This window comes from Anticarsia gemmatalis, chromosome 4 (genome assembly GCF_050436995.1).
Source record: "Anticarsia gemmatalis isolate Benzon Research Colony breed Stoneville strain chromosome 4, ilAntGemm2 primary, whole genome shotgun sequence".
Taxonomy (NCBI): domain Eukaryota; kingdom Metazoa; phylum Arthropoda; class Insecta; order Lepidoptera; family Erebidae; genus Anticarsia; species Anticarsia gemmatalis.
Window position 1 is genome coordinate 201,100 of NC_134748.1, and position 27,306 is coordinate 228,405.

The following is a 27,306-nucleotide window of genomic DNA, read 5'->3' on the forward strand; positions in this document are numbered from 1 at the left end:
AGGTTAGCTTTGTTTTTATTTAACACGTGTAAGGAAGAATATAATCTGAGTTAGTTATATGACTGTGAATACAAAGAGGAAACTGTTTTAACTATGAAAACATACAAGTGTTTTCGTATCATTATTCTAAGTTTTCCCTCCGGAAGGAATTGGTTATGTATTCTATTTAACGACAATGTTTATTTTAGTATCAGAGAGGAATTTGATGCGATAGGCAACACTTTCGGATTCATAATATGTAGGTAAATAGATCCTTAATTTATTTGTTATTTAACTTTTTTTTTACTAAGAATTTATCTTGTGTCTTTTACAAACAACGGGCACAAATTACAGCCAGACCCGAAACAACTTAAACATTTATGGAACGCACAAATATTTGTTCCTTTGGGAATCGAACCAACGACCTCTGGACGCACTGGTAGGAGCGTTGCGACTACCTTAATCAGTGCGCTACGGAAGCCGTCGTGCCGTGATACACATACTTATAGTACAAGCGAAATACTAATTACTTTAGTTTTCCTTACTTACTCGATTACTACTTAACTCGATTATCATCCGTAACGGTAAATGTCGCGTAGTGCACAATATGACAGGTGAGCGTCAACCGGGAATGAACAGCGAGTGTCGCGACAGTCAGAGCGTGGAGCCCTCTCGACTGTGACCTCTCACCTCTCTCTCACACACACACACACACACGTGATGATGACACTGTGACACCAAAACATTACAATGTAACTATGAGGAGCATTATCTCCTTGTAAACACAAGAAGATTTATGGTATAAAAATCCGGTATCCATAATTTGCTTGCTCCAAATCTCATCTACTGTAGTGCAATTCTCTACAGTCGATACTGTCGAGTATCGAAAGTTTGACATTTAAAATGTACTGCCAAAACAATTCTTACGGAACCCGCTAGAGGCTGTAATCGGCGAGCTCTAATAAAGCGATTTTCGTGTAAAATTTTTCGATAGCTAGCCGGTTGTCGTTAGTCGATAGTAGTAGATAATTGAGCTACTGGACGAGTTATTTTCTAAAGGAAAAATAAAGGGACTTTTATTTATTGTATCCTCGCGTAGTTTCCTCAAAAATATATTAAGAGGAAAATAACGTACAATGGATAATGTAAGGGCTTCCTCAATTTGTTGTACAATCATTTTACAAGCTGTCCGAGCCAGGAAGCGAACCCCACGTCCTTCCCCGAGGGCTGCGTGTAACAAATAACATTCAATCAGTTTGCGTTAGACATTTCACTTGCAACTTTCCCTAACATCTTAAAACACAAATATTTACAACAGAATTTAATATCGCTGTATGTATGTATGGTCACCAACAAAAGTCTCTCAACACATTGAGCTTTGAAACATTTGACGGCCTCCATGGCGCAGTGGTTCAGGGAGTCGCCACGTTTCTATGAGTGTGTTGGGAGGTCGTGGGTTCGAGTCTCATGTGGAACAAATATTTGTGCGAACCACAAATAGTTGTTTCAGGTTTGGTTGTACTTTGTGTCCGTTGTTTATATGTTTGTAAAAGTACACAAGAGCAATTCTTAGTGCAGGAGTTGTTTTTAAAAAAAACACATTGAGATTTTTTAAGTCCTCTTTCACTGTACAAGAGATACTTATAAGGATCAAGATAGACTTCAAGTAGGTATTTGTATTCCTATATCGGTTTGGGAAAATGTCTCAAAGTAATAACTATATACGACCTACATAAGCTTAGATAAATAGGTCAAAGAATATAACATGAGAGTTAAATGACATCCTAAAAGCTCAGTACCTATCATCTTATTATGCAAATTATTACTGCGATACAAACATATCATTTCCCAGATATGACACTGCGATGCAGGAAAGAAACATATTCTTATGTAAATGCGACGAAACACTTCTGGTGCTGACTGTACCACGGTCCACGGCTAATTTAAGAGTATGGCATTTTTACGAATAAATTATAATTATTAGCTAAGAGCATACAATATTATTTTTATTTAAATATAATGAAGATACGATATTCGAGCATCGAAGCAAACATGATATTTAATAAAGTCCGAAAAATAATGAAATTAATATGAATTCGTTAGAGACTGGCCGACATCGTGTTTCAATTAAAATGCTATAAAGAACAAAGCACTGCGCTAAAGTTTATAATACGTAGCGGAGATTTTTTAAGGCTTGGAAATATTGATCTGTTGACATCATACGATAGAACCAGTTAATAAAATACTTACTTTTTAACAATTTTACCCCTTTACCTAAATATATTTAAGATCTAAAAACAATATTTACTTATAATAATCTAGAGAATTTAGCTATCTCTGTAAAGCTGGAACCTTTTTTCAGGGCGGCGCGTGGCGGCGGCGTTAAGACCACAAAAAACGTTAACCTTTTTATTTGATGAGGCGTATAAAAAGTTTAATCAACGCCAACTACTCATTACTTTAAATCGTGAAACATTTTCAACTTGACGTGAAATATTTTAATTTTTGTTAGGTTTGAACTTTAACAATAGTGACCTTAGGTTGGTTTTATAGGCACAATTGTAGCCGAGCGTGTTGTCTGTGACTTAAATGTTTGGTTACTATTTATTATACAAGTCTGACCTGCGTCCTGCACTGTGATGAACTGAGAAAATAACAGCTTTGGCTGTGCCTATAAACCTGCAATCTAGTTTCAACACACAACTTTTGGTAAAGAAAAAAAATAAAGAAAAGGAAAAAAGCACTATTAGGATACTATGCACATTGTAACAGTACGTTCAGTAAGTAGGCATTGACTGCTCCAAGTTTTATATTAGCCCTAAAGTTAACCAACTTATAATGTGCGATGCTCATCTTAAAATTTCGGATTTATTTTGAAACACGATATTATTTCTATGAACTAATTATAAAGCCGGTGCAGACCAAAAATTAAGTTACCACAAATCTAGCTTAGTTGTTGGTCTGCAATCCGCATAAGCATCAGTGTAAACCTCGCTTATAGTTAGTATTAGTAGGGCAGCTGTGCATAGCAATTAACCTGCTTTCCTTCTATTGAGGAGTAATTAGCGCCCTCCTTCACGCCGAGCAAGATAACACATAGATGTTGCATTTACGAGCCGAGAAGATGATTGACATTAATGATGACTAGATTTTAATGTTATTAGTACAAGTAGGTTTTCATTCAACGTGTGTGGTGCATTAGTAAACTAATCATTCTGCCGTTTTTATACTCGGGCCATTACAAACGTGCGAATTAAGTCGTGTCATTTTATCGGAGTCTCGCGCTCGCACTTACACATTGTCTCATTCCTATGATTCTTTTGATTATGACGTAGTTCGCACGTTTGTAACCGACTGAGTATAGTGTGTAATTTACAACGAGTTCGGGTTTCTGTGATGAAAATGCCTTTTGCTAGAGAGATGCACTTTTCCTGACAGCATATTAAGTTGGCAAGGATACGTATAACTAAATACATACCTCTATACCTACCTAACTGCGTTTTGAAATACTTTTTTTACACATCCACGGGTGTTTCCACGTAATCGATTCTATATCCCACGAGCAATTAATTTGTATCATGTACTTTATTAAACGATTAGCTGTTTTGATTGGTTCATACAATATTTTGTGTTAGGTAACTCTTTGATGAAAGGGCTTGTGTTCGATTCAGTGTCGGATCCGATGATCCGTGGGTCCCAGGAGCCAAGCCGGCGGGCGGCCGTGACACGAGCCCACCTTGACCCACTTGTACCCACGTCTTACCCGTCTTACCCATCGTGGTGGTGTACCGGCTCCCCAAGTAATGATGATTGAGAATTATTGCAGCCGTTATGAAGGCAACGTAATGAGACTTAAAATTAGTTAATGAGTTCTGTTGAGGAAAATGTCTTGTTCCAACTTTATGAATTTATTTCAAGGTGCCAGGTAATATCTGCTTATATTGAAGGGAACGAGGGACGTCAAATTTACAGATAGGTAAGTATATATTTTATCTCGTAATTTTCTCGTCTCTGTTGTGTGAAAGTTAAAATTAATTTTCTAAGTTATAATGTAGGATATTTAAACAGGGTATAACGACTTGATTTCTACAGACCGATTTCTGAGATAATATTCCTAATAAAAATTGCTATCGAATCGCTACTAAAATTTTAGGCATTTTGGTTGAAACAAAATACTGTTGATTAAACTACTCGCTTTAAATGACAGATAAGGATAAAATTAATGATCCAAACTAAATCACATTCCGTGTTCATTTCGTTAAGATGTTCAATTAATCACTGTCTCAGCGCTCGATCGACGCATCACAAAAACATACACTACTTGATTACTTCACTCTTATCCATCATCTAACGGAAATTATACTAAACGTACTGCGTTTTTTTTTATATTGGGGTCAGTATTTTCTAAAAGGCCAGGCTTTTGTTATTTTGAAGTGCATAATTGCTTCACATTCTCGCGCCGAAGCATGTTACAATAAAATTTTGAGTCAGCGTTTTTAGAGGGTGGGTGTTTTAATTTGACTGCATAATTACATTTTTCGGCCAACCCACACTCGTTCAGCGTAATAGGCTTTAGTCTCATTCGACCTAAACGGAGAACGCAATAAAAGTTAGATTCTTTACATGATTCAAACTGCATATAATTAAGAATTTAACTTAATTGAGCTGCAAATGAAAAGCAGCGTGCCTCAAAAATATATCGGATAAGATAACAATAATCTGTGTGCAACCTCTGTTCCGTGTCGTGCTAACAGGTGCGAGCGACACAACGCGGGGCCAGCATTGAAACAAACGGCTCACAAAAGCACAGCGAGCTCATTCACAGTCGCTCGGCTGCACACTACTGCACAATACTGCTCACTACTGCACACTACTGCACACCGACCGACGCTAATTGGACTCTCAACCGAAAGGGATGTGGACTGAATACACTAACGCCTTTGAATAAATGAATGCGAACTGTTCTATATACGTGTACGAGACAATCAAGAGTGACTGCATTATGAAGATTTGCATACTGTCAGGCGTTGTTACGATGTTCAGTAATATCAGTGTTTGGTGCAACATCTAAACAAGTAACCGCGTTTCACTGAACAAGATAGTTCATTTATCATTTACTGATATTCAGTATACTCTATAGCCATGGGCTCCGTGACCATGGGTAATCCGTCATCTTAACCAATCTTAGCTATCAGATAGTGATAACGAAACATCGTCGAAGTGCTACAGTGCTTGGGAACTGATGACAAGGTCGGCTAGATAGTTTTATGAACTACTTATCTATACACTCGGAAATGTTTACTTATTGCTTTACTTTGGCCCATTCGCAAATCTAAACTGCACAAGGTTCACTCAATAACATCTTTACATAAAAGCTTTGTAATTGTTTTTTAATGATACAAAACTTATTACTGTCATCCGTCACGTTTATTTATTGATTGATGTCATGTGCGTCAGAAGCAAATTGTTTTAAAATGACTATAATTATGGACTAAATTACTAATTAAGTGTAGTGAAATATTGAGAACTGTAGCCGTTTTTTCACGGCCGTTAAACTGAAACAGCGAAAATCACTCACATTCTTACAGATTAGATAACATTGAAGTGACAGCTGTTATCTCACCGCGTAGCGCCTGATCGTACAAAATGTGCAGCAGTGGACGAGAACAAAGTGGGTAGTCGATACACAAAAGAAAAATGTCACCGTAAATTGTAATAATGAATTAAAATTAATATATTTGGCGATGAATAAGAAATCACTTGTGGCCTTTTGGAATTAAGTGTTAGAAAAGTGTGTGTACAATGTTGTACAGGAGTGTAGTGTTGTTGTGTGCGCTGGTGCAGTTGTGTGTGTGTGGTCGTGTGTTGGTGGTGTTCCCGATGCCGGGCAGAAGTCACACCACGCTGGGAGACGCTGTCGTCAAGAGCTTGTTGAAAGGAGGACATAATGTAAGTCATCTTCTCGCTGAGTTTGTACTGAGTTGTTTGTATCAGCCGTAGTTACCTCAGTATTTGCTGCCTTTCCATTATACTATGTGGCCCTAATGCTTGTGAAGTTCTTGAAGTTATTTTCTCAAGACATAAAGTTTTTATATTCGCTTAGCCTTTGTTTCAAACTATGTTGGAGTCGGCTTCCAGTCTCACCGGATGCAGCTGGATACAGTGTTTTACATGGAGCGACTGCCTATCTGACCTCCACAACCCAGTTACTTAGGTATTAACACGATACCCTTCGGTAAGACTGGTTGTCAGACTTTCAAGCTTCTGACTACTGTTAACGACTGTCAAAGATCTTCGAAAATGACAGCCGGGACCCACAATTTAACGTGCCTTCCGAAACACGGAGGAACTCGATATGTATGAGATGGTCACCCATCCACGGAACAACCTCGGCAAGCGTAGCTTAACCTCAAAGATCGATCCGTGCGGCTGTTGTAAACTAAGCCACGAGCTCCTCAAGACATAATAAGACATAAAGTTTTTATTCATAAAAATAATTCAGTTAATAAATTACTCGTATCATTGGCTCTGTTTAAATAATACAACACAATAAAACAAAGCTTCACGTTTCAGCGTTACGTACTAAATCTCAATGAAAGCCTCCTCGGCTCTGAAGCAGGCCTTTAATATATAAGACCTTTTAATACTAGAGAGCTAAGATAATAGCTGGAATTCTCTGGAGATTTACTCGACAGACTTAATATATGGACTGAGAGAAAAACACCGAGTACTGAGTTGTTTTAGGCCCGGGTGAGTAGGGTCGCCGCCCATCCGGGTATTGTCCCACTTCACACGGTATATCCGGACACGGTTTAACCCTGTTTTAGCGACTGTTTATGCAGATGCTGAGTTACTTTCCTGAGAATATTTAATCCTAATTCTTGGTAAAGCGATTTAAGTATAATGCCGCAAAAATCCTGCTACGGCTTTAATCATGGGAATAAACCTTTCAGTTTTCAATTAATCGACTTATAAAATTTAATTTTAAGAGTATTCCTAGTACATGACCGTGTTACTAAGAATTACGTGTATACAAAATGCAATTGACTATTAAACTACTGTTTATTACCTTTAGATAATTAACGCAGCAAACATACAGTAATGTCATGCATTTTCCATATTTTCCAGGTGACATACGTAACGACATACACTGAAATAAACAACGAGAATGTGAGAGTAATCAACGTGAGTCCGAAGGGGGAACAATATGACCCGGGTATGTTAACTATTATACATTTGTAATGAAGCCTGTTACTCTCATGGAATAAATTTGACTTTAATATAAATCCGTAGCGAGGAACATATTGATAATATTTTTAAATACGCTTTAAAAACGCACTGAAACGAAACTGTTAAACGGATTACTTTATTGAAAATAATGGTATACAGAGTTCTGCTAACCTTTTTATGACATTTATTTACAGTTTTCACTTTTAAATTAAAGCTGAATATTGTATATTTTACGGAGCTTTTCATTTAATATAAAGAACATGACACGATTTATATTTGTTATTTGTATACATTTTATGATATCCTTTAAATCGTCGCTGTGATTTCATGATAGGTAATGGACTCCATTTTATTTCAATAATAAAACTATATAGGGGACTGGAGATCCCAGAGAGAGACCGTTCCTCAGCAGTGGGACACAGAAACAGATTATCACAAGAAACTACCTTATGAGATATTGGAATGAACCTTTGTATATAGGTAGTTAATTGGTAGGTATATTAAGCCCACATACTTTACTGGGCGTATTCTAACAATCTATGTGCAGATGGTGAGCGGCCCCGTCTGTCGGAGCTGCTGCAGAGGTCGTTGCCGTCGCACCACGAGCTGACGACGGGCGCCAAGTACGCGGTGCGCGCGCTCCGGCACGACGACCTGCAGCAGCTCATGAGGGACAAGCTCGTCACCTTCGACGTCGTCGTGGCCGAGTGGTTCTACAGCGCGCTGCTGGCTCCGTGAGTACTTGAAGTTTTCGGTATATTCCCGGTGTCCACCCCCTGCTTGTCCACCCCGGGTGGACAGAGACACAAATCTTTTAAAAAGTTCTCGGTGTCCACCCCTGGGGGACAGTGAGAATTAATTTTAAATTATTCCCGCTGGCCACCCCGGGTGGACAAAGACACGAGTTTCATATTACTACTCTCGATGTTCACCGCCGGTGGACAAAGCCACTGAATCAACTACATACCTACTTAATTAATTTTGTTATAATTATTTACACACAATTCCAGCAAGCGTGGACATTGAGAATGTTTATTTAAGCAGTGGCTTTGTCCACCGGCGGTGAACATCGAGAGTAGTAATATGAAACTCGTGTCTTTGTCCACCCGGGGTGGCCAGCGGGAATAATTTAAAATTAATTCTCACTGTCCCCCAGGGGTGGACACCGAGAACTTTTTAAAAGATTTGTGTCTCTGTCCACCCGGGGTGGACAAGCAGGGGGTGGATACCGGGAATATACCAAGTTTTCCCTAGCTCAATTATAAGTAGTTGCGTATGAAAATAGTACTAAACTGGAAAGAAATCCTATTATGTAGTAAACATGCAGCGGGAAAGTTTAAAGTTTTGATATACCGCCAAAACTCAGTAAACTTTTTTGTGTAATTAAAACAAAAAGGTTTAGTTATACATTTCTTTCCCATTGTTCTTCAAGCAAAAACTATGGTAAAGGCATACTCTGTAGACATGATCTTATGCATCATAATTTTATCAAAATTCTACGTCATGCTTCACAACAAACATAAATCGATTCTAATCATTCAATTCGGGTCATTACAATTTGACTTTCTCAGTAGAAAATTAAAGAAGCTTCCTAGAAAGAATATGGAAGACGTAAGTGGCAACATTCCATGTACAATCACATTACATCTTCCTGCATGATATATCGCGGGATAAATTGTTAAAGCTTAGCGTGATTCATCGCGAGGGAAACAAACACGTAATGGTGCATTAAATCAGACAAACAACACAACATACCAACTCACAAGCACATCATTATGACGGTCTAAACTACTATTTATTATTCGACTTTATCCATTTTTTAGTGTCCGTGTCTATCCAATACCGTACAATAACATTAACCTAATCTCGTGTTGCATGTTAAATGTATAAATGAATACGGGAATTATTTCACCGGTAAAATGTTTCAATAACAAATGCAATAGAATTGCATTAGTCTGTATCATTTATTTCCGTCTATGTCACAATCGTAAATCATTTTTATAACATGAAACATTGTTAAGCAACTTGAAATGTTTTCTAAAAGCACATTTATAGAACACTGTGTTCATTGTCCCTCCTCAATCAGCAATCTTCAGATGAATTCAGATATTACAAAGAGCTTGTCGATATTGCTTCAAACATTTTACTCAACGTTTTTGTTACGAACAGAATGATTGTAATCACTGATTGAAAGTATTCCTACAGACCTATTATCTAGAATATTTTTTAATATCACCTTTTTAAGATTGAATGAGATGCTGTAATTTTCTGTCAGTCTTCATACAAATGGTTTTCAAAGGCGATGCTCTTTGTTGCGTTTAATTAGTATTTATTTATAGATCAAATAAGTGCCAATCATCTGATTACGAAATAGTTTTGAAACAACCATCAATAGCTTCGATTATTTCTAAACTTTTATTTGAATAGGCGCCTACTCATTCAAAGAAAACAAATAGGCCTTTCATAACATTAATTTAGCAAGCTCATTATTCTCCTCACGCATGACAAAAATACTATTAGATATGGTTCAAAAAGTAAAATCAAATAAAGGACTTACCCCCAGTTTCTGAGGTACATTTAGCGGAAGTTTATCTATTCAATAGCGTTTAAACTCATATAAAAAATGGCTATTGAATAGTTAAACTACCGCTAAATGTACTAAGAAACCAGGGGTTAATAAGGGACTATGTTTTAAGCAACACTTTGTCATTGAAGGGATAATAACAATGAAATATTTTCTCGCAGTTTAGCGGCAGTGTTCGACTGTCCGCTAGTGTGGTACAGTTCAGTGGACGCGTGCTGGCAGAGCCTGCAGCTGGTGCACGAGGCGCCGAGCCCCGCCTACGCGGTAGACCTGCAGGCCAGCGCCGCCTCCTCGCAGGTGCCCAGCGTCAGCGAGCGAGCGCACCGGATCTGGAGGCAGACCTACTTGACCGCGTGGCAATAGTACATATAAACAAACACTATGTTGTTACTTAATATAGACCAAATAATAAATAAAAGTAACCTATTAATGTCCCACTGCTGGGCAAGGGTCTCCTCCCGTAGAGGGAGGGGCTAGGTCTTGCGACCATCACGCTGGCCAATTGCGGGTTGGGGTCTTAATGTCAATCTAATACTTTAAAAAATAGAAAATATACAGCATGTTTAAAATTACAACGATCACTTTTTGGTGGATCGTGACTCATGGAATGAAATGAGAAAGAACGTCATATACAAACATTAAATATTTCATCAAAACACAACCAACGTCACACGAAATCTATGCTATGTAGCATCAATCACCAAACAATCTATATGAACGATTTATCTGTTCACCACCAGTTCAACAGACTTACTAACATATAGCCTCTCGTATGTATACGGTTAGAAAATATTGAATTAGCCGATAGAAATAGACATTAGCAGTGATACATCTCGTAGGAATGTGTAGTAGATTTTTGTCGGTATGGCTGCGCATGCGCACTGTACGATGACCCGCGCGTGTAATTGGCAACAAGTGGATAAGGACGCGGCGGGACACGACACACATCTACATCAAACATGCAGACAACGTAATGAGAACAAACCTGACTTTATTACTGCATGCAAACTTTATTGACTGACAATTGAAACAATTAGACTTGAGGTAATTTTAATTATAGTACAGGCATTCAATTACAGTATTGTTCTGGTTTATTCAACAGGATAATTAATCTAAAATGTGAGACGTTCATAGCCAGTTGTGCTGACTGGTCGGTAAACGATCTGTGGGTTAAGCAACCGTTGGCGCGGCCATTCTGTAGATGGGTGATCGCATAGTGGTATTTGAACTGAGCGTCTCCGTGCTTCGGAGGGCGCGTAAAAAATCGGTCGCGGTTGTTGTCAATTAAGATAACAGTCGTTAAGCCATGTCAAACGGTTTCGGGCGACTTGAACAGCTATGATAGTACGTTGACCACTAACCATACGATAGATAGATCAAAAAAATTGTTTATCTTTAGAAACCACTCATGTCCTTAACCAACACGATCTTGTCTCCAGTTACATGACAAACTACATCGAGTCTCCCCTGTACTACGAGCAGTATCAGCTGGCGCTGCAGCGGCGCGGCTCGTCTCCCCCTCTCTACGAGGACCTGATCTACTCCGGCTCCTTGCTGCTCATCAACTCGCAGCCCGCGCTCGGACAGAACCTCGCGCTGCCCACCAGCGCCAAGTACGTCGGCGTGCATCATATCGGACGAGTTGAACCGCTGCCTAAGGTACAATATACTACTGCAGAAGTAGTCTTTCCTATACAAGGGTCATTACGCTCTTTCCCTATTGAAATCTGCTTAAACTTAGGTCGGGGAAAAAAGTCTTTTCGCATTATAGTATGTTACCTTGTAATAAAATCTCTTTGGCTTCAAGAATCACAAATAGAGTACACTGTTCATTAGGTTTCTTTTAGTGAGCTCGTGAGGTACTCAAATATCGATATTTTTTGTGTAGACAAAAGATCTAATCCCCCGACCTAATATGTAGTTTGAAGAAGGCTCATCAAGTGATGCTGGTAAAATCGCGCTTTAATCGTTTAAATAAGTAACTTATTAGCCGTACAATTAGTAAGTATATTTTGTTTCTTAAAATTAGTGTAACATATGGCATTTCGAAAATTTTGCCAGCATGTGCTCATGTTATAAATATTATGTCAAAACAATTATAGTTAGTTAACGTTTAAATCAATATAACAATACATTAGTATAGTTCAGTACACTTGTAGGTGTTCAACAATCAGAGTACGTATTAACGTAATAACGTATCAATTGAGTAAAGCCGTCTTTACACGCTTCACACAACACAATACACCCTGTACACCAAGCCGAGTAAAACGAAGCCTTACACTTAGATTACACACTTACGACAAAGCTTGTCAACTTAGGGGATCAAAGAGCGATTAACAATGAGTACAACACTATTATGTTACTAAGGTAGCAGTCACGGGAACTAATTAATATATTAGATTTTTTGAATGCTGGTGGCAAAATTAGCTAAATGTGGCTATAGGAGCCACAATTTGCTAATTATTTTGAGTTGGTATAATACGTTTTTGGAAAACAGTTGGTATCGGTATTGTCAATGTGAATGTTATCTTTCCCCCTGAGAGACAGTGTTTGTTGCTATTTCAGTCAAAAACTGAAAAACTGGTAAATTTAATCTCGTTCTAATTTGAGTACACAGTAACCGAGTTTATCAGATATTTATATACAGAGATGAGTAGTGTTACTACACATGTTTTTCCAGACGTTATTATAACTCAGTGTGAATGGAATACACCACAAATAAATACAAATAACTGGGCAATAGTGGGCATGTGATGTGCCGTGACCCCGTTTACTTATAGAAGCCAACGTTTGATGGTAACTCATACAAACTCTCGTAAACTTGTATTATGTTATTATCGTTCAAACCAAGCGTATCGGGTTTAACTTTTAGGTTAGAGTATAGTTTTAGTAGAAATATCTGTCTATTTGCAATCACTACATCGTATATCGAAGATCTGAGCGTGTTCAGATATAATTTATAGTGAAGACGATACTTTATGTGATCTACAAGATTCTGAAAAAATTTAATATGTGAAATCTGGGGGCACGGAAGTGCCCCCGCAAGTCGAGCAAAAAAAAAGCGGCACGGCCGTAACATCCTTTTCTCGAAGCAATTCGGGCTATTTTTGACACCCTATAATTTCGTTGTGGATAAAACAAGAAGCCTGGATTTTCAGCAACTAATCAGTCATTGTATAAACACGGTATATTTAAAATTTCAGTCAATTTGAACCAGTAGTTTAAGAATGACAACTTGTTAAAATTTCGAATTTTGTCACTCACTGATTCACTGACTCACTGACTCACTGACTCACCGATCATCAAAAGTCTAAGGTACTTCTAGCAGACTTAGAAGCTTAAAATTTAGAATACAAATAGGGTTTAGTGTCTTAATCATGGGAAAAATTCAATATTTTCTAATTTCGGTCCAGTTTTCTAAATACACCAACTGCAACAATAACTTTGTAATCCCATATAAATGTATAAGATTACAAGGTTACATTTGCAGTTAATGAATTATTATTACTGTAGAAAATAAAATAAATAGGTGTAAATAGGTACCTACTTTATGAGGCATAACGGGAGGGGGTATAGGGTGGGTAAGGGTGTTTAGCCCATGAAACTGAAAAACATTCCCATAGGAAAATATGTTGAATTATGAAAAAAATACGTCTTTCCATACAAATTGGACTTATGTTCGCTCTACAAAAAGAAGTGAGATGCCATCAAAAACATTCTGTAAAAACCTCAAGTCTCGCCGTAAAAAGTTGTGAGATCTATATAATACCAAGTCGATTAATCTATTTAGTCTCTTCTTAAAGGACCTTCTGTCTTAAGTTATTACGTATGTTATTATCATGCCAATTAAAAAAAAAATACCTTCAAAACAAATAGATCGACTTGGTCATCGCAAGAAAACACAAATTCGCCATTAACATTTCAGGAGCATTAACTTCTCGTCGTGCTGTGTAGTGTGATACATACTAATAATCAAATCATGCGATGGCCAGGTCGGTCTATTTGTTTTAGAGGTATTTTTTTTTAAATTGGCATGATAATAACATACGTAATAACTTAAGACAGAAGGTCCTTTAAGTAGAGACTAAATAGATTAATCGACTTGGTATTATATAGATCTCACAACTTTTTACGGCGAGACTTGAGGTTTTTACAGAATGTTTTTGATGGCATCAAGTATGACTTGACTTAAATAATGCATGTAAAACAATGATCAATTTGAATATGTTCGGAAAAAAACTATAAGCAATTTTTTACTAAAAAGTTACTCGCTTCATCGAGTACTCGTTTACGTAAGAGTTACGTGTACGGAAATATGAATATTAATTAATATTTAAATGATTTTCCCTTGACTGGTCGCGCGTGACACCTAAATAAATAAAAAGCATGCATACACTTGGTATTTTCTTGGTACTGGCAGGAATACAAACAATACTATAATTAGGTACCGTTCGCTCACGCCATGTGTTTATGCAATAACCATGACGATTAAATAATACGCGGCCATACTTACGTTTTTATATTGGTATTGATTCAGCCGCGTGTGGTGAGCCTTCGGAAATGCAGCATTATGCAACTGATAAAATAATGCATTCTAAACAGTTTGTTTCTATTTAAAAGGAAAACGAAGTTAATCTTAATGCAAATTGCATGACTTACCCCCTAATTTAAACGCTATTGACAAGATAAACTACCGCTAAATGTGCCTCAGAAACTGGGAGTTAAACAACCAATCAAATGATCACTGATCACGCAGGAACTACAAACAATCTTTGATGGTGCGAAGTCCGGGGTGATCTACGTCAACCTGGGCTCCACCATCAACGCGGAACTGCCGGAGGAGACGGCGCGCCAGCTGCTCAAGGTGTTCCGTCAGTTGGAGCAAGTGGTGCTGTGGAAGTATGGGGGAGCCCTCGACCATGTGCCGGCCAATGTGCACGTGGTGGACTCCGTGCCGCAGAAAGCTATACTTAGTAAGTGGCCTGAAGACCTTGTGTACTTGTAGCTGTGATGATATCACTTTTATAACGGGTTAGGCTAGTTCATTACGATACAGTACAGAACTCTGTTATTAGTATTCACGCGTAGTGGAGGTCAAAGGTTCTAAACTCCCTACAGTACCTTGTGCGCGTTTTCTGACGTTCAAATTATTGTATTCTGTCGTTATTTTAAAATTACTTGTTGTTTAACTTTTGTATTTTTTAGAAGTCTACGCGATGTTAAAATATTCATATTATGATGATTTGTGACTTTTACAACGTTCGTTAATTACACAATTTTACGTCCTTTTTAGAGAAGGAAGTCGTCCTATATGGTGTGGTAATTTGATACTTTCTTGTCGTTTGTTTTGGACTCAATACCTATTTCACGTTTGAAACGAGGTTGTCGTAAAAAAACATACTTAATAATACGAAAATACATAGAATGAAAAGAGAAAAATTGTTTTGTAATAAAAATTAGGTCAAAGATAATATCTTTCCGTATTCAATCTCTAATAATCTCCATGGAAACGAAACGCCTTTTGATTTATGAACCGACCTCAAAACTAATTTCTCCTCACAGAGCATCCAAAGACGGTGTTAATGATAAGCCACGCGGGCTACCTGTCCTACACGGAGGCCATGTTCTTCGGAGTGCCGCTGATAGGCGTGCCGGTGTTCGGCGACCAGCTGCTCACCATGGACCTGCTGGTCTCCCGGGGCCGCGGCCTCAAGGTGCACTACACTGACAAACTAGCTGCCAAGATCCAACTAGCTGTTGACGAAGTTCTCGGGAACACCACGTGAGTGAATTATACTTTGAACTTTTATAAAGTTTCAGGCCTTGACTGAAGCCGTTGTACGTTGTTGTAATAAATAAATCAAGCGTATAAAAACACAACGGCAAATCAGCATGGGCATTGGGCAATGTGCTCGTCAAATAACATATGATGCGGAAATTTCTCTTCGTCTGTTATTACGTGCGGTTCAAGTGAAGCAATGAAAATGCGTCGGTGTAATTCGAATTGAAGATTTACAGCTGAATTAATTTACTCCGACATTAAGTTGATCAATAAACACCGTAATGAAATAATAACTCAAAATAGGATATTGCTTAAGTGCTACGTTGAAACTTATAGCGGATACTCTCAGGGGATAGACTTCCGTTATGTTCAATACAATTTTAGAGTATTTCGGAAATGTTTTGTACGCTCTTCGTAAGTCATCGCGTCGGCTTATTTCCCTGAAGACCTCAATGTACCAACAGTCAACACTACTATGTTTAGTATGTTGCTGCATTATATATCACGAGTAGAGGTAGAGTATGTGACCCCTGTTTAAATATCACCTGGATAAAATGTCCAAGTCGGGCAATTGTACGTATAACATTCTTTTTGACGTGTTATGTAGGAACATAAATACATTTTCTTTCGCAGTAGACAAACGTGACTAATCCAAAGAATGTATAATTGCGTTTTTCACTCATCAATCTGTAAAGGATTAAGGAAGCCATTACCGCGACGTGCCAGTTACACTCAACAACGCAAGAGAGAGAAATAATAAATAAAGCTGATTTATTCCGTCGTTTATACCTTTCTTTATTCACATTACAAATCGCGAACAAAATAAAGATGACAGCTTAATTGTTTTGTCTGATTTATCACTGACATTATTCTTGCGATTAACAGTCATATATTTGAACAATAATAAACGTATTTATAATGATAATATAGCTGAAACACGGTAAAAGATGATGTTCCAAAATAACTTGAAGAAAAAATAAAATAAAACACCTTTTTGAAAACGAAAGCCGCTTATTAAAATTGATGTCGTGATTGAAAGTCTGAAAAGCTTTTCAGTTTTTAAGCTTCGTCCCAGTATTTTCAGTAATAATTAATGTCCATTGAAACTCTTAAACCATTGAATAAGATTTAAATAGCTACTTAATTTAAACACTTTGAATTTTACTGAAGAAAGTGGTTACCTATGTCTTCTCTTTTATCGGTTTTACTGAAGTACAAAAAGTTTATAAAAAAAGTCAGTTTATATTGTTGCTTTCAAGAAAGTATTTTAATAAGGTATTAATAGTAAAGTGTCACCTCATTACGGGAGGACACCCTTGCCCAGCAGTGGGACATTAATGGGTTAAATTTATTTTAAATTTTAATATGCTAAACTCAGGCTTACAACCTCAGTAAGACTCCATAAGACATGCTTCTATCAATAAACCATTGTCTTCCTCAGATACCAAAAGAATGCCAAGGAAGCATCATTCATCTTACACCAGCAACTGGTGCCACCTTCTCATGAGCTGAGGTACTGGGTTGAGCTGGTGATGTCGACGCGAGGAGCCCCGCACCTGCGCTCCCCCGCCATACACCTCAACATGATGGAGAGGTACCACGTCGACGTCATCGCGCTGCTCTTCCTGCTGTACTGGTTCTTTACCAAGGTCGCTAAGGTCATCAAGGTCTACTGGGGTGACTTCGGAACTGATTGTGGAGATGATAAGGAAAAGAATGAATAGTTGTAAGTGTTTTGAGATTGTTGTGTTGAAATAAATCATGTTGAAATGTTGTTATAATTCTGTGGTGTTTCCTTGTTAAAAGATTTTCTTATGGCTTTTTTCTTGTAGTAATTACTTAATGCCTTATTTTAAAATGTTAACTGTTAGGTGAAGCTGGAAAAAAAGGGGGAGGCCTTTGCCCAGAAGGGACAGTATAGGGTAACAATAAAAAGTTGATGCTGATATAAGGTTGAAAAATGTTCGTTTAAGTTTAGTAGGTAGTAGTAAGTACATTTATCACGGTGCTGATATCCATGCTCCATCCCGCTGTTGGATACAAGTAAAGTAAGATTGATCAGCTCGCCTCGATACTGATTGATGGTTAGTTACGCACTTGGAATGTTGACGTACGCTAATGGCTTCACAACATTCTTTCAAATGTTGCGAAAAATGAGTACTGCGGTAATATCTTTAATAGCTTTCAAATCTATAGTCCACTTTATAGGTTACTAGAGGCTGCCCGAGACTTCGTCCGCGTGGAAACCCTTCCCGTTTAAATTGCAATCCCTCGGGAACTCCGGAATAAAAACTTCTTTACGTGTTATTCTAGGTCTTCAGTTACGTACATACCAAATTTCATCGTAATCGGTTCATTAGTACTTGCGTGAAAGAGTAACAAACATCCATACATCATCATCATCATCATCATCACTCACAAACTTTCGCATTTACAATATTAGTAGGATAATAATTTATCCATAACTTAATACTAGGTTTCAAAAAAGGTATTCGCGTCGTATTAGATGATTAATATTATGACAAAGGTATATGGATATATTTTGCCCATATGTTTACTAATCCATATTAAGCACTATCAAGTCAGCACATAGCCAAAGTTGGTGTCACTCTTGACTTATTCATTAATATTGAATCGTGATCAAACGAACACCTGTTCATTTGAAGGTATTGTACAATACTCTTGCTTACACAGAGTACACACACTCACAAGACCTTACCTTAGAACAATCCTAAGTAAACTGAAACTTACTACTTAAACACAATTCACACTATGAATCAACTCTTAACTTATCAACACCACGATACGAGACATACGAGTACCTTTAGCTACACTTAATTACAGTGTTGTAGCATTTGATAGACTATTTTTACTCTGCTACGTACTTGATTTTACAGCTGAAAAGTTGAACTGATATGAGGAAATTGTGTACGAAAATAAATAGGATCAGATTTCCCAACATTCACCCTTCAGACAATGAAAACTTTTAAATGAAAAATTGCTTTCAGTATTTGAAATAAAGCCATAGGCAAAATTTGCATAAAAAGTTGAAGCAAACCTGTACACGGAAGCAGTTATAAATAGTTGTTCGATTAGTATGGGAATCATAAAAGTTGGCAGTTCAATCAGGCGGCGCGCTGAGCGGACTCCCGAGGGAATGAGCCGTGCACTGCGCATGCGCAATGACGCGACGACCTGCCGCGAATTGTCAACACACTATTGTTTATTTACTATGATAATATGTATCATTGAATAGAGAAATGGTACGAAAGTGCATTGAATACTAATAAGTTGTTTATTTCATATCTTAGTGATGTATGTGTTGGGGGTAGTGGATGAAGAGTATAAGGAAGGTTGACCTCACCACTTTATGGGGCGATTGGCCAGGAAGAGAGAGAGAGAGTAAGTGGTGTATGTACCTAGTATCGAAGTTCTAGAAAATGTTCGGTCTCTGAACTATTGATGTCGTTCTTTGATGTGCCTTTTTTTACATATAAATTGTATAACACTAGAGCTGGTTATTTCAACTCTGTTTAACATACAAAAGCACTTCTAAAGGTCCGAGTCAGTGTTGCTCTAACGGCCAGTTACGGATCACTGACTGATTGAAAGCTATTTTACTCTTACGGGTAAGGTTCTAATGTAATAGTCGAAAGAACTCTGTATAGTCAAAGGATAAATAAATGCTAGTTTTAGTAGTTTGGCGTTTCCTTAATATATTAGCTTTGTTTATCCGCAGTTATAATGTAATTAGTTTCCTGTTTGATAATAGTAACATACACTTGTTTCCTAATGTCATAAAACATTTATATTCAAACTGCAATAAAATGCTTACATTGTAATTCATAACTCTTAGTATTTATGAAACTCTGAGGAACTAACCAAGGGAATATTAAATTATTACAAATTACTACAAAAAACGTTGACGTCTAAAGTAATTTCTTGTAACGTTTTGGTGTGGTACATTAACACCATTACCATTTATCAAAATTAGTAAAATTATAATATTTATTTTAACACTTTAGCATCTATACAATTTTTAAACACGTTGGTAATTTATGGCAGTTTAAAAAAAGTAGAGCAATTTTCCATTAATATAAAAAAACGTGGAAAATAGTAGATAACGATCACCATTATAAATGACTAAATTATTATACCGACGGATAATAATTCTCGTGGATCTTAATTTACGATATAATCTCCTCCTCCCAAAATATAAACGAAACAAACAAACACATTTCCAAACGATTATTACATTTAAGTATCATTTAAATACAAGACGAATGGATATACCGCGATGAATACTATCATCAAACTTTATATACTACTAGCTGACCCGCGCAACTTCGCTTGCGTCACATAAGAGAGGATGGGTCATCATTTTCCCCGTTTTTGTTACGTTTTTCGTTGCTACTCCGCTCCTTATCGTCGTAGCGTAATGTTATATAGCTTAAAGCCTTCCTCAATAAATAGGCTATCAAACAGTAAAAGATTTTTTTCAATTCGCACCAGTAGTTCCTGAGATTAGCTCGTTCAAACAAACAAACTCTACAATTTTATAATATTACTATAGATAACCACCGCTCACTTTGAACATTGAACGACCACTCGTAATGAGAAATAATCAAATAATTCAGCTCCAAGGTTTCTCTTTGATGTTTTCACAAATATTATATAGCAGTACAAAACGCGAGTATATCTGGTTAGTGAGGGAAAGGGTTCGCTCACTCAATTAGCTTGATGAAAGGACACTCTCTATTATTAATATTTGATGGATCACAATTGTGCTCTTAATAACATTGTCGACAAACAACTAGGAATATTTACTAAAATAGGGTATTATAGTTGCTTCAACAGGTCGTGCTATCCAGCGCGAAAATAATTTTGAACTGAAAGTAAATGACACGATTATCACCAACAACTTAGAGGTTGCTCAGGCGTTCAATACTTTCTTCGCTGATATTCCCACAGCTACAACTAGCTCCTTGAATTCCTGTCCTGCCAAGGCAGAATGTTTACTTCGAAATAGTGTAGAAGAGTGTGGTAGTGTTTTTTTCTTCAAACATATCAACTCTAATGATGTAGTTAAGGCTTTTAGGTCGCTCAACTCCAAAAAAACACCTGACCTCTGGGGCATCTCTGTTAAATTAGTAGAAAGTATCATCCTGGAAATAGCCCCCCATTTGGCTTTAATATTTAATAGGTGCGTAGATGCTGGTGTGTTTCCGGACTTAATGAAACACAGTAAAGTAGTACCACTCTTTAAGAAGGGATCTAAGAGTGAGCCCAGCAATTTCAGGCCCATTTCCATCTTGCCTGCGGTTAGCAAAATCTTCGAAAAGGTCATATTAGAGCAGCTCGAAAGTCACTTTAACTCGAATCAGCTATTTCATGGTAAACAGTATGGTTTCACAAAGGGTAGGTCAACAATCGATGCAGGTATTTCGCTCGTCAAGCATATCTATGATGCTTGGGAGACATCCCAGGACGCCATTGGGGTGTTCTGCGATCTCTCCAAAGCATTTGACTGTGTCCAACATAATACGCTCCTTAGGAAACTAAACCACTACGGAATTAGGGATACAGCGCTCGATTTACTTGCGTCATATTTGAGTAATAGGATTCAACGAGTAGATATCAATGGTGTAAGGTCTTCAGGTTCAGCTGTTTCTCTCGGCGTGCCTCAGGGTTCGATACTCGGTCCGTTTCTTTTTCTCGTATATATAAACGATCTCCCCTTTCAGGTGCAGGACTTATGTGATATTATATTATTTGCAGATGACACTTCACTCATTTTTAAAGTAGATCGTTCGAAGTCTTGTTTTATTGATATCAATAGTATTCTTGAACAGGTCCACAACTGGTTCACTTGTAATAATCTGTTATTAAATTCTAACAAAACTAAGTGCATTAGGTTCACTATGCCCAACGCGAGGAATTTAGGTACTAACATAGTCGTAAATGGGCAAACTATCGATTTGGTAGATTCGGCAACTTTTTTAGGTATCAGTCTGGATAGCAAGCTCCAATGGGGCACTCAAATAGCGCATCTCTCGGGGAGACTCAGCTCCGCCGCGTACGCAATCAGAAAAGTAAGACAGTTTGCTGGTGTGGATGCGGCAAGACTGGTTTACTTTAGTTATTTTCACAGCGTCATGTCTTACGGTATATTACTGTGGGGTAAGGCTGCTGATATAGATGTTATTTTTGTCCTTCAAAAAAGAGCTATCCGTGCAATTTATAGTTTAGGAGCGCGAGACTCCTTGAGAGAGCTTTTTGGGCAGATAGGGATACTGACGGTGTCATCACAGTATGTGCTTGCAAACTTGTTGTATATAAAACAAAATTTAGGGACTTTCGCAACAAATAGCGATAGACACAATTACAACACTAGAAACAGACACAAATTAGTAGGTCCCCATCATCGTTTACACGAGGTGCACAATTCGTTTGTAGGTCTCGGCATTCGTTTCTTCAACAAGCTTCCAAAGCACATCATGGATTTACCCCTGCCAAAATTCAAAGTTGCTGTTAAGGAACATCTCGTTAGGAAAGCTTATTACAGAATTGATGAGTATCTAAACGACAATAGCTCTTGGGATTAGTCGCTCGCTTGATTAGGATTCTTTGAAATTAGGGAACTTTGCTATAAATTGTATAAACTCAGTAGCAGTAGGTCTAAATATTGTAAAATATGGGCAATTAATGATGCAAATAGGTGATGTTACGTACAATTTGATGTTATTCATAAAACTGTCACTTTTTTCTTTTATAATGTTCACAACCAGTGTGCTCACTTGCTGCCCATATTCTTATTATCACATGCTAGTAGGTGCTCCCAACATACGGTATGATCAGAGACTAATAAATAACCTAGCTATGTTCATTTAACTTAATTGACGTTTAGTCTATATCGCTGATTGTTGGCAGCTCCTCGCATGATCAATTATTGTATCAACCACATTGTAAAACTTTTTGGCGATTGAAAAGAGTGGCCGTGAGTTTCTCGCTAGCTCTTCTCATAAGGCTCTACCCCCTTTCCGAGCTAGTGGTAGATTCAGTAATTGTAACGACTATCATAAGTGTCAATATTTGACCTAAATGAATAAATGATTTGATTTTGATTTTGATTTTGCTTACCAGTCAAATCAGCAAGTCTTTATAAAATGTCAAAAACACACTTTAGTATAGAAATACGACGTTGTGACGTCACTATGTCATATTTTCGCTGGTATCAAATGAGTGTCTAATAAAATGTTTCATTCTGCAATAATTTTAATTTCAACATTATTTACGAAAAAAGTTACATAGTTTGAGCATTTTAGATCAACCTTTTACGAGTACGAGTTAAATGATTTTTCGTTAACCCAGTCAATAACCAATTTTAACGTGACATCGATATCAAAGAAATGTGTGTAATTACACAACCAACGTCTCTCTAGTCACTTACTTTAGTTTTTATAAAAGTATCAAAAAATATTGAAACGTTATAGTTAACTGATTTACAAAATAGCTGGGTCCATTATAGCCAGGGTGCAGTACTCGGTATTGCGTAAGACCAGTGTTCGGGCTGCTATCTGTACATCTGGCAACCGCGGGGCTCAACAAGTAGCCACGCCATTTATTCACATTGAACCAGTGCTACAGGCCACTACACTACTTACACAGTAATGTACAGTCAATAACATAAACAAATTGAGTTATTTGTGGCGCGGCTCGCTGCACTGTGCTAATAACATTATTTTGCAATAACTACTGGTGTTGCTACTTGAGGTACAATGTTGTTGGCGATACTTTGTTTTAATTGAGATTTGGTTTAATATTAGGCCTTACAATTATTTAATGTTAAGCTAATCTTCCGCGGTCATTCCATAGATGACTGACCGCATAGAGTATTATTATTAGTAAACTAAGCGTCTCCGTGCTTCGGATAGCACGTAAAAAGTCGGTTGTTATGTACTGCGATAACAGTCGTTAGGCCGTGTCAAAGGCCTATGGGCGCGGGCGGCTTGAACAACTTTCACACTAGGTGGTGCTACTAATCATACCATGAATAAATAATAATACCAGCTTACGAAAGTAATGCAGGTATTTATTTGATACAATTGAATAAGATGTCAAAGTATAGTGAGAAAAAATAAAAGTAAACGAGAATACCAAGAATTGATATGTTTCAATGGCACAGTCTTTGCAAGACTATCGTGATATTATTCCAGTTTCAACTGAAACGATACTATATCATTATGCGAACTTTTAAATAAAAAGAATCATTCAAAACCTTGAAGGTATCAAAGCGGTTTCAATTGAAAACCTTTGGAATAAAACGTTTATGTCGAACAAAGCGACGTTTATCTTACAGTTCATTGAACATTCGCTTAGTTCTATGAGAAATACTAGACATTCAAGTGTTAACATCATGTCTTTGACAATTATTTACAATTTAATACACATTCTTTAGGTAAAATTCGTTAAGACACGGAGCTGCCTCCGAGCCTCCAACAATTTGTCAAATCCTTGAAATATTTGCTTTAAAAATAGATTGTTTTTGCGACCATCCTACCGAGAATTAGGAAGGAATTCGATTATAACAGTAAAATTACTGTTTATATTTTTCAACTAAGACGTGACTAAAGACTGCGCGACTAAAATATTATCGCACTTGTAAACGAACGATTTTGTTACACAAATTCGGATTCTAGGATTAAAAAATAATGCAATTGTATCAAATTTTATTTAACACTATAATATCTCCTTAAATTATTCGTACAAAATATGGCCCCTCTTAGACGCAGCCCTCGAAGGGCAGGCCCTGCGCGATGAGCTCGTAGGCGGAGGCGCTGGTCTCCCAGGGCTTGTAGGCGATGGTGACGGTGCGCGTGCTGCCCGTGAACTTCACCAGCGGAGCTGAGGTGGTGCGCGAGCTGGGGTATACCACCACCACTATGTAATGCAGGACGTAGCAGTTGGGAACCTGGTATGTCACAAGTAAAGTTGTTCAAATTATGAAGAAATATAAAGAAATCTACAAATTCTGCTATAAACCATGTGAGCTGTGTTCTCTTTCGCAGCAGCTACTATTGAAAAGAAGAATATTTGTTAGTAGTAACGTTCTAAAATAAGTTTATTTTTTTGTTTAATACCTAAAACCTTAAAGACTTTAGATGTGTGAGAGTGTCAGTTACTGAAAATGTTTTCCTCTTCAGTGAGCCACGAGTTCGTGTAGTTTGATACTGGTACGTATATAAAATTACAAGCACTTAGACATATTGGACATTAGATACTTAACAAAGCAATACTTACAGTAATATCAATATTTTTTATTTTATCGGACGGTTCAAAGTCTCCTTCATAGCGCGCTATTACTTCAAGATTGGGCGACAAGGCACCAAACTCCCACATCTGGCCCAGCACATAATGTACACTGAACAAGACCACGCAAGCACTGAACACTGTATGAAGCCACATCGTAGTGCACGAAGAAACAGAAGGCCTATTACATCGCGATATTGAACAAGCAGGCAATAATGTAATATGTAATGACTACAAATATTGAAATTACAAACATGATCGTAAGGCAATTGATTAGTTCTGGTCGTTCATATTTACTGTTAGAGATCCGCAACCATTTAAAAAGAATAAACACTTTAAAAGTTACCACGCTGAAAAGTTTTGGATCTTTCCGTTTAGATCAACTTTTTAGGACAATTTTGACACTCTGTTTCACATCCAACCATATAAAAAAAAAGTTATTGACGAAGAGTGAACGACCGTACAGACTCCTGCGTCCTTAAACGCGATTAATGATCCTTGATTACTGCCTCAATCCAATACTGCTTTCTACAACACTCTACAAGACAAATAACTCTTTATTAACACTAACATATGGGCGACATTCCCGTGAACAAAGTTAATAAGGGTAGCACTTTAAGTGTGGAAATAAAAATGTTATTAATGTCGTGAGTCGCCAGTCGGCGGCCAGCAGCCGGCGGTGTCCGACCAAGGACGTGAACCCCGAACATTACTTGTATACGTGTTTGGAGTCTGCTGATGAAATTAATTAACTTTGGAATCAATTAGGCGAGAACGGTACACTGATTCATAGTTACTCTCTGTATAAGAAGAAAATCTTTGAAAAGCTTTTGTTATTTCCTAATTATAGATGATAGATGTTAGAATAGTGCTTTACGTACATGAAGAATTATTTTGACTCCAAGATTTCAGTAAAGATTATCCTACGTTTTCTGTGAAAAGGTTTGAGTTAATAGAGATGTACACATTTTTACAATAACACTTGCGAACAAAGCCTGCTGTATTTTTGTTACTTTTTTTGAAGTAAAACTACAAATCTCGAAATATCCAAAATAAAACCCTGTAGGTATATTACGCACGCAGTATCTAAGTTATAATGGGTAAATTTACTCAAAACATTTAAAGCAATTATCTACCATAACTATTACTTTTAATATTCCGTAAGTGTACAAAATGTACGTATAACAACCCTCGTAGTTTTATCAACTTTCTACTTGTTAAATTAATTGAAATTCTGTTTTTCATTATAACTTTATAATAATAACATATTACGCAAATTACTAGTGAAATATAGAGATAATAGTTGATATAATTAAAAGTTACGAACTATTTGAAAATAACATAACTTTTACTAGCGCGTGTAAATTATAGGAAACTTTTCATAAAAGCGTAATTAGTGTACCTACTATGGAAGAGAAAAACAAATCGATTCTCATTTACTCAATGTGTTATTAAATTACGTAACAAAAAAATCCAAATTAATGGCCTTAATATATAATGCTTGTGAATGGATCCCAGGACGAATTATACCTACAACGAAAACACATTCTGCGAGTACCGCTCCTAAATCAGTTATTATTCATTCCCTATACCGATACACATTGCTTAATAACAAAGTTAGAATAACGTAGATATTCTCCGGCGAGTTATCCAAGTACGGCGTGTAAATTACACAAAGCTGCCTTCTTAAGTTGCGCAACTTTGTACAACTTCCGGACTGAAACAACAACTTTACACTGCTTCACTTTTTACTTGCCAATTATTTAATACATATTACATGTTTTGGTTCTACCAAGTTAATTACTTGATACATTTTTTATGAACATGCATATTTATAGCGCACAGTTAACGGTTTATACGCACTTAAGTACTATGTGTAAAAAGGTTTTACCTAATGTATTGAGTCATAAAAACAATAAGGTAGTTTGATTCCAAACTAAGCAGAGCTTGTATTATGGTAACCAAATAACTGATAAACATACTTATATACTCCTAAATACATACTTAAATAGATAGATTGACAACCAGGCTCAGAACAAATACTCCTACTTATCACACAAAGACATGTCCTGGGTGGGATTCGAACCCAACACACGTGGCGCTACGGTTATTGCGGCTAGGTGACCACTATAACCACTGCGCCAAACGTGCAGTTAAAATCAACTATCTTTGCCTTTACCGTTGCGTTTTTTATATGAGTTACGCTATTGAATAGATAAACTACCGCTAAGTGTACCTCAGTGTGGTGAACCTAAACTCCACCTAAACTCCTTCTACTCTATGGTAGATGCCATATATTAATCATATAACGATTTGGCATTCTCTGTCAATAAATATATCAAACACGTAATGCTCGTATTTTATTAATACATAATATTGGCGACGAGGAAAAACTGAACCTAAATGGAAAAGCTACGTAAAA

At 37.2% G+C, this 27,306-nt stretch overlaps 2 protein-coding genes across 2 annotated transcripts; one reads left to right on the forward strand and one right to left on the reverse strand.

Moving 5' to 3' along the window:
• The first annotated feature begins 5,393 nt into the window (after window positions 1–5,393).
• Window positions 5,394–17,350, forward strand: LOC142987877 (UDP-glucosyltransferase 2-like). Its single transcript, XM_076136816.1, has 8 exons — window positions 5,394–5,928; window positions 7,108–7,195; window positions 7,757–7,943; window positions 9,955–10,155; window positions 11,233–11,452; window positions 14,550–14,766; window positions 15,356–15,575; window positions 17,017–17,350. Exons 1-8 carry the CDS (start codon window positions 5,782–5,784, stop codon window positions 17,297–17,299), a joined length of 1,563 nt encoding a protein of 520 aa, XP_075992931.1. The 5' UTR covers window positions 5,394–5,781; the 3' UTR covers window positions 17,300–17,350.
• Window positions 17,351–24,289: 6,939 nt separating this feature from the next.
• On the reverse strand, window positions 24,290–25,078 carry LOC142972635 (uncharacterized). The gene is made up of 2 exons (XM_076113918.1): window positions 24,876–25,078; window positions 24,290–24,546 (listed from the first exon to the last, which is right to left on the reverse strand). The coding sequence occupies exons 1-2, from the start codon at window positions 25,038–25,040 to the stop codon at window positions 24,358–24,360; spliced, it is 354 nt and encodes a 117-aa protein (XP_075970033.1). The 5' UTR covers window positions 25,041–25,078; the 3' UTR covers window positions 24,290–24,357.
• Between the last annotated feature and the right edge of the window lie 2,228 nt (window positions 25,079–27,306).

Excerpts from the sequence above, each read along its gene's own strand:
- LOC142987877 (XM_076136816.1), top strand. The coding sequence starts at position 5,782 with ATGTTGTACAGGAGTGTAGTGTTGTTGTGTGCGCTGGTGCAGTTGTGT. Across the intron at positions 5,929-7,107 it reads TGTTGAAAGGAGGACATAAT|GTGACATACGTAACGACATA; the intron begins GTAAGTCATCTT and ends CATATTTTCCAG. Across the intron at positions 15,576-17,016 it reads GAAGTTCTCGGGAACACCAC|ATACCAAAAGAATGCCAAGG; the intron begins GTGAGTGAATTA and ends TGTCTTCCTCAG.
- LOC142972635 (XM_076113918.1), bottom strand. The coding sequence starts at position 25,040 with ATGTGGCTTCATACAGTGTTCAGTGCTTGCGTGGTCTTGTTCAGTGTA. Across the intron at positions 24,547-24,875 it reads TAAAAAATATTGATATTACT|GTTCCCAACTGCTACGTCCT; the intron begins GTAAGTATTGCT and ends GTGACATACCAG.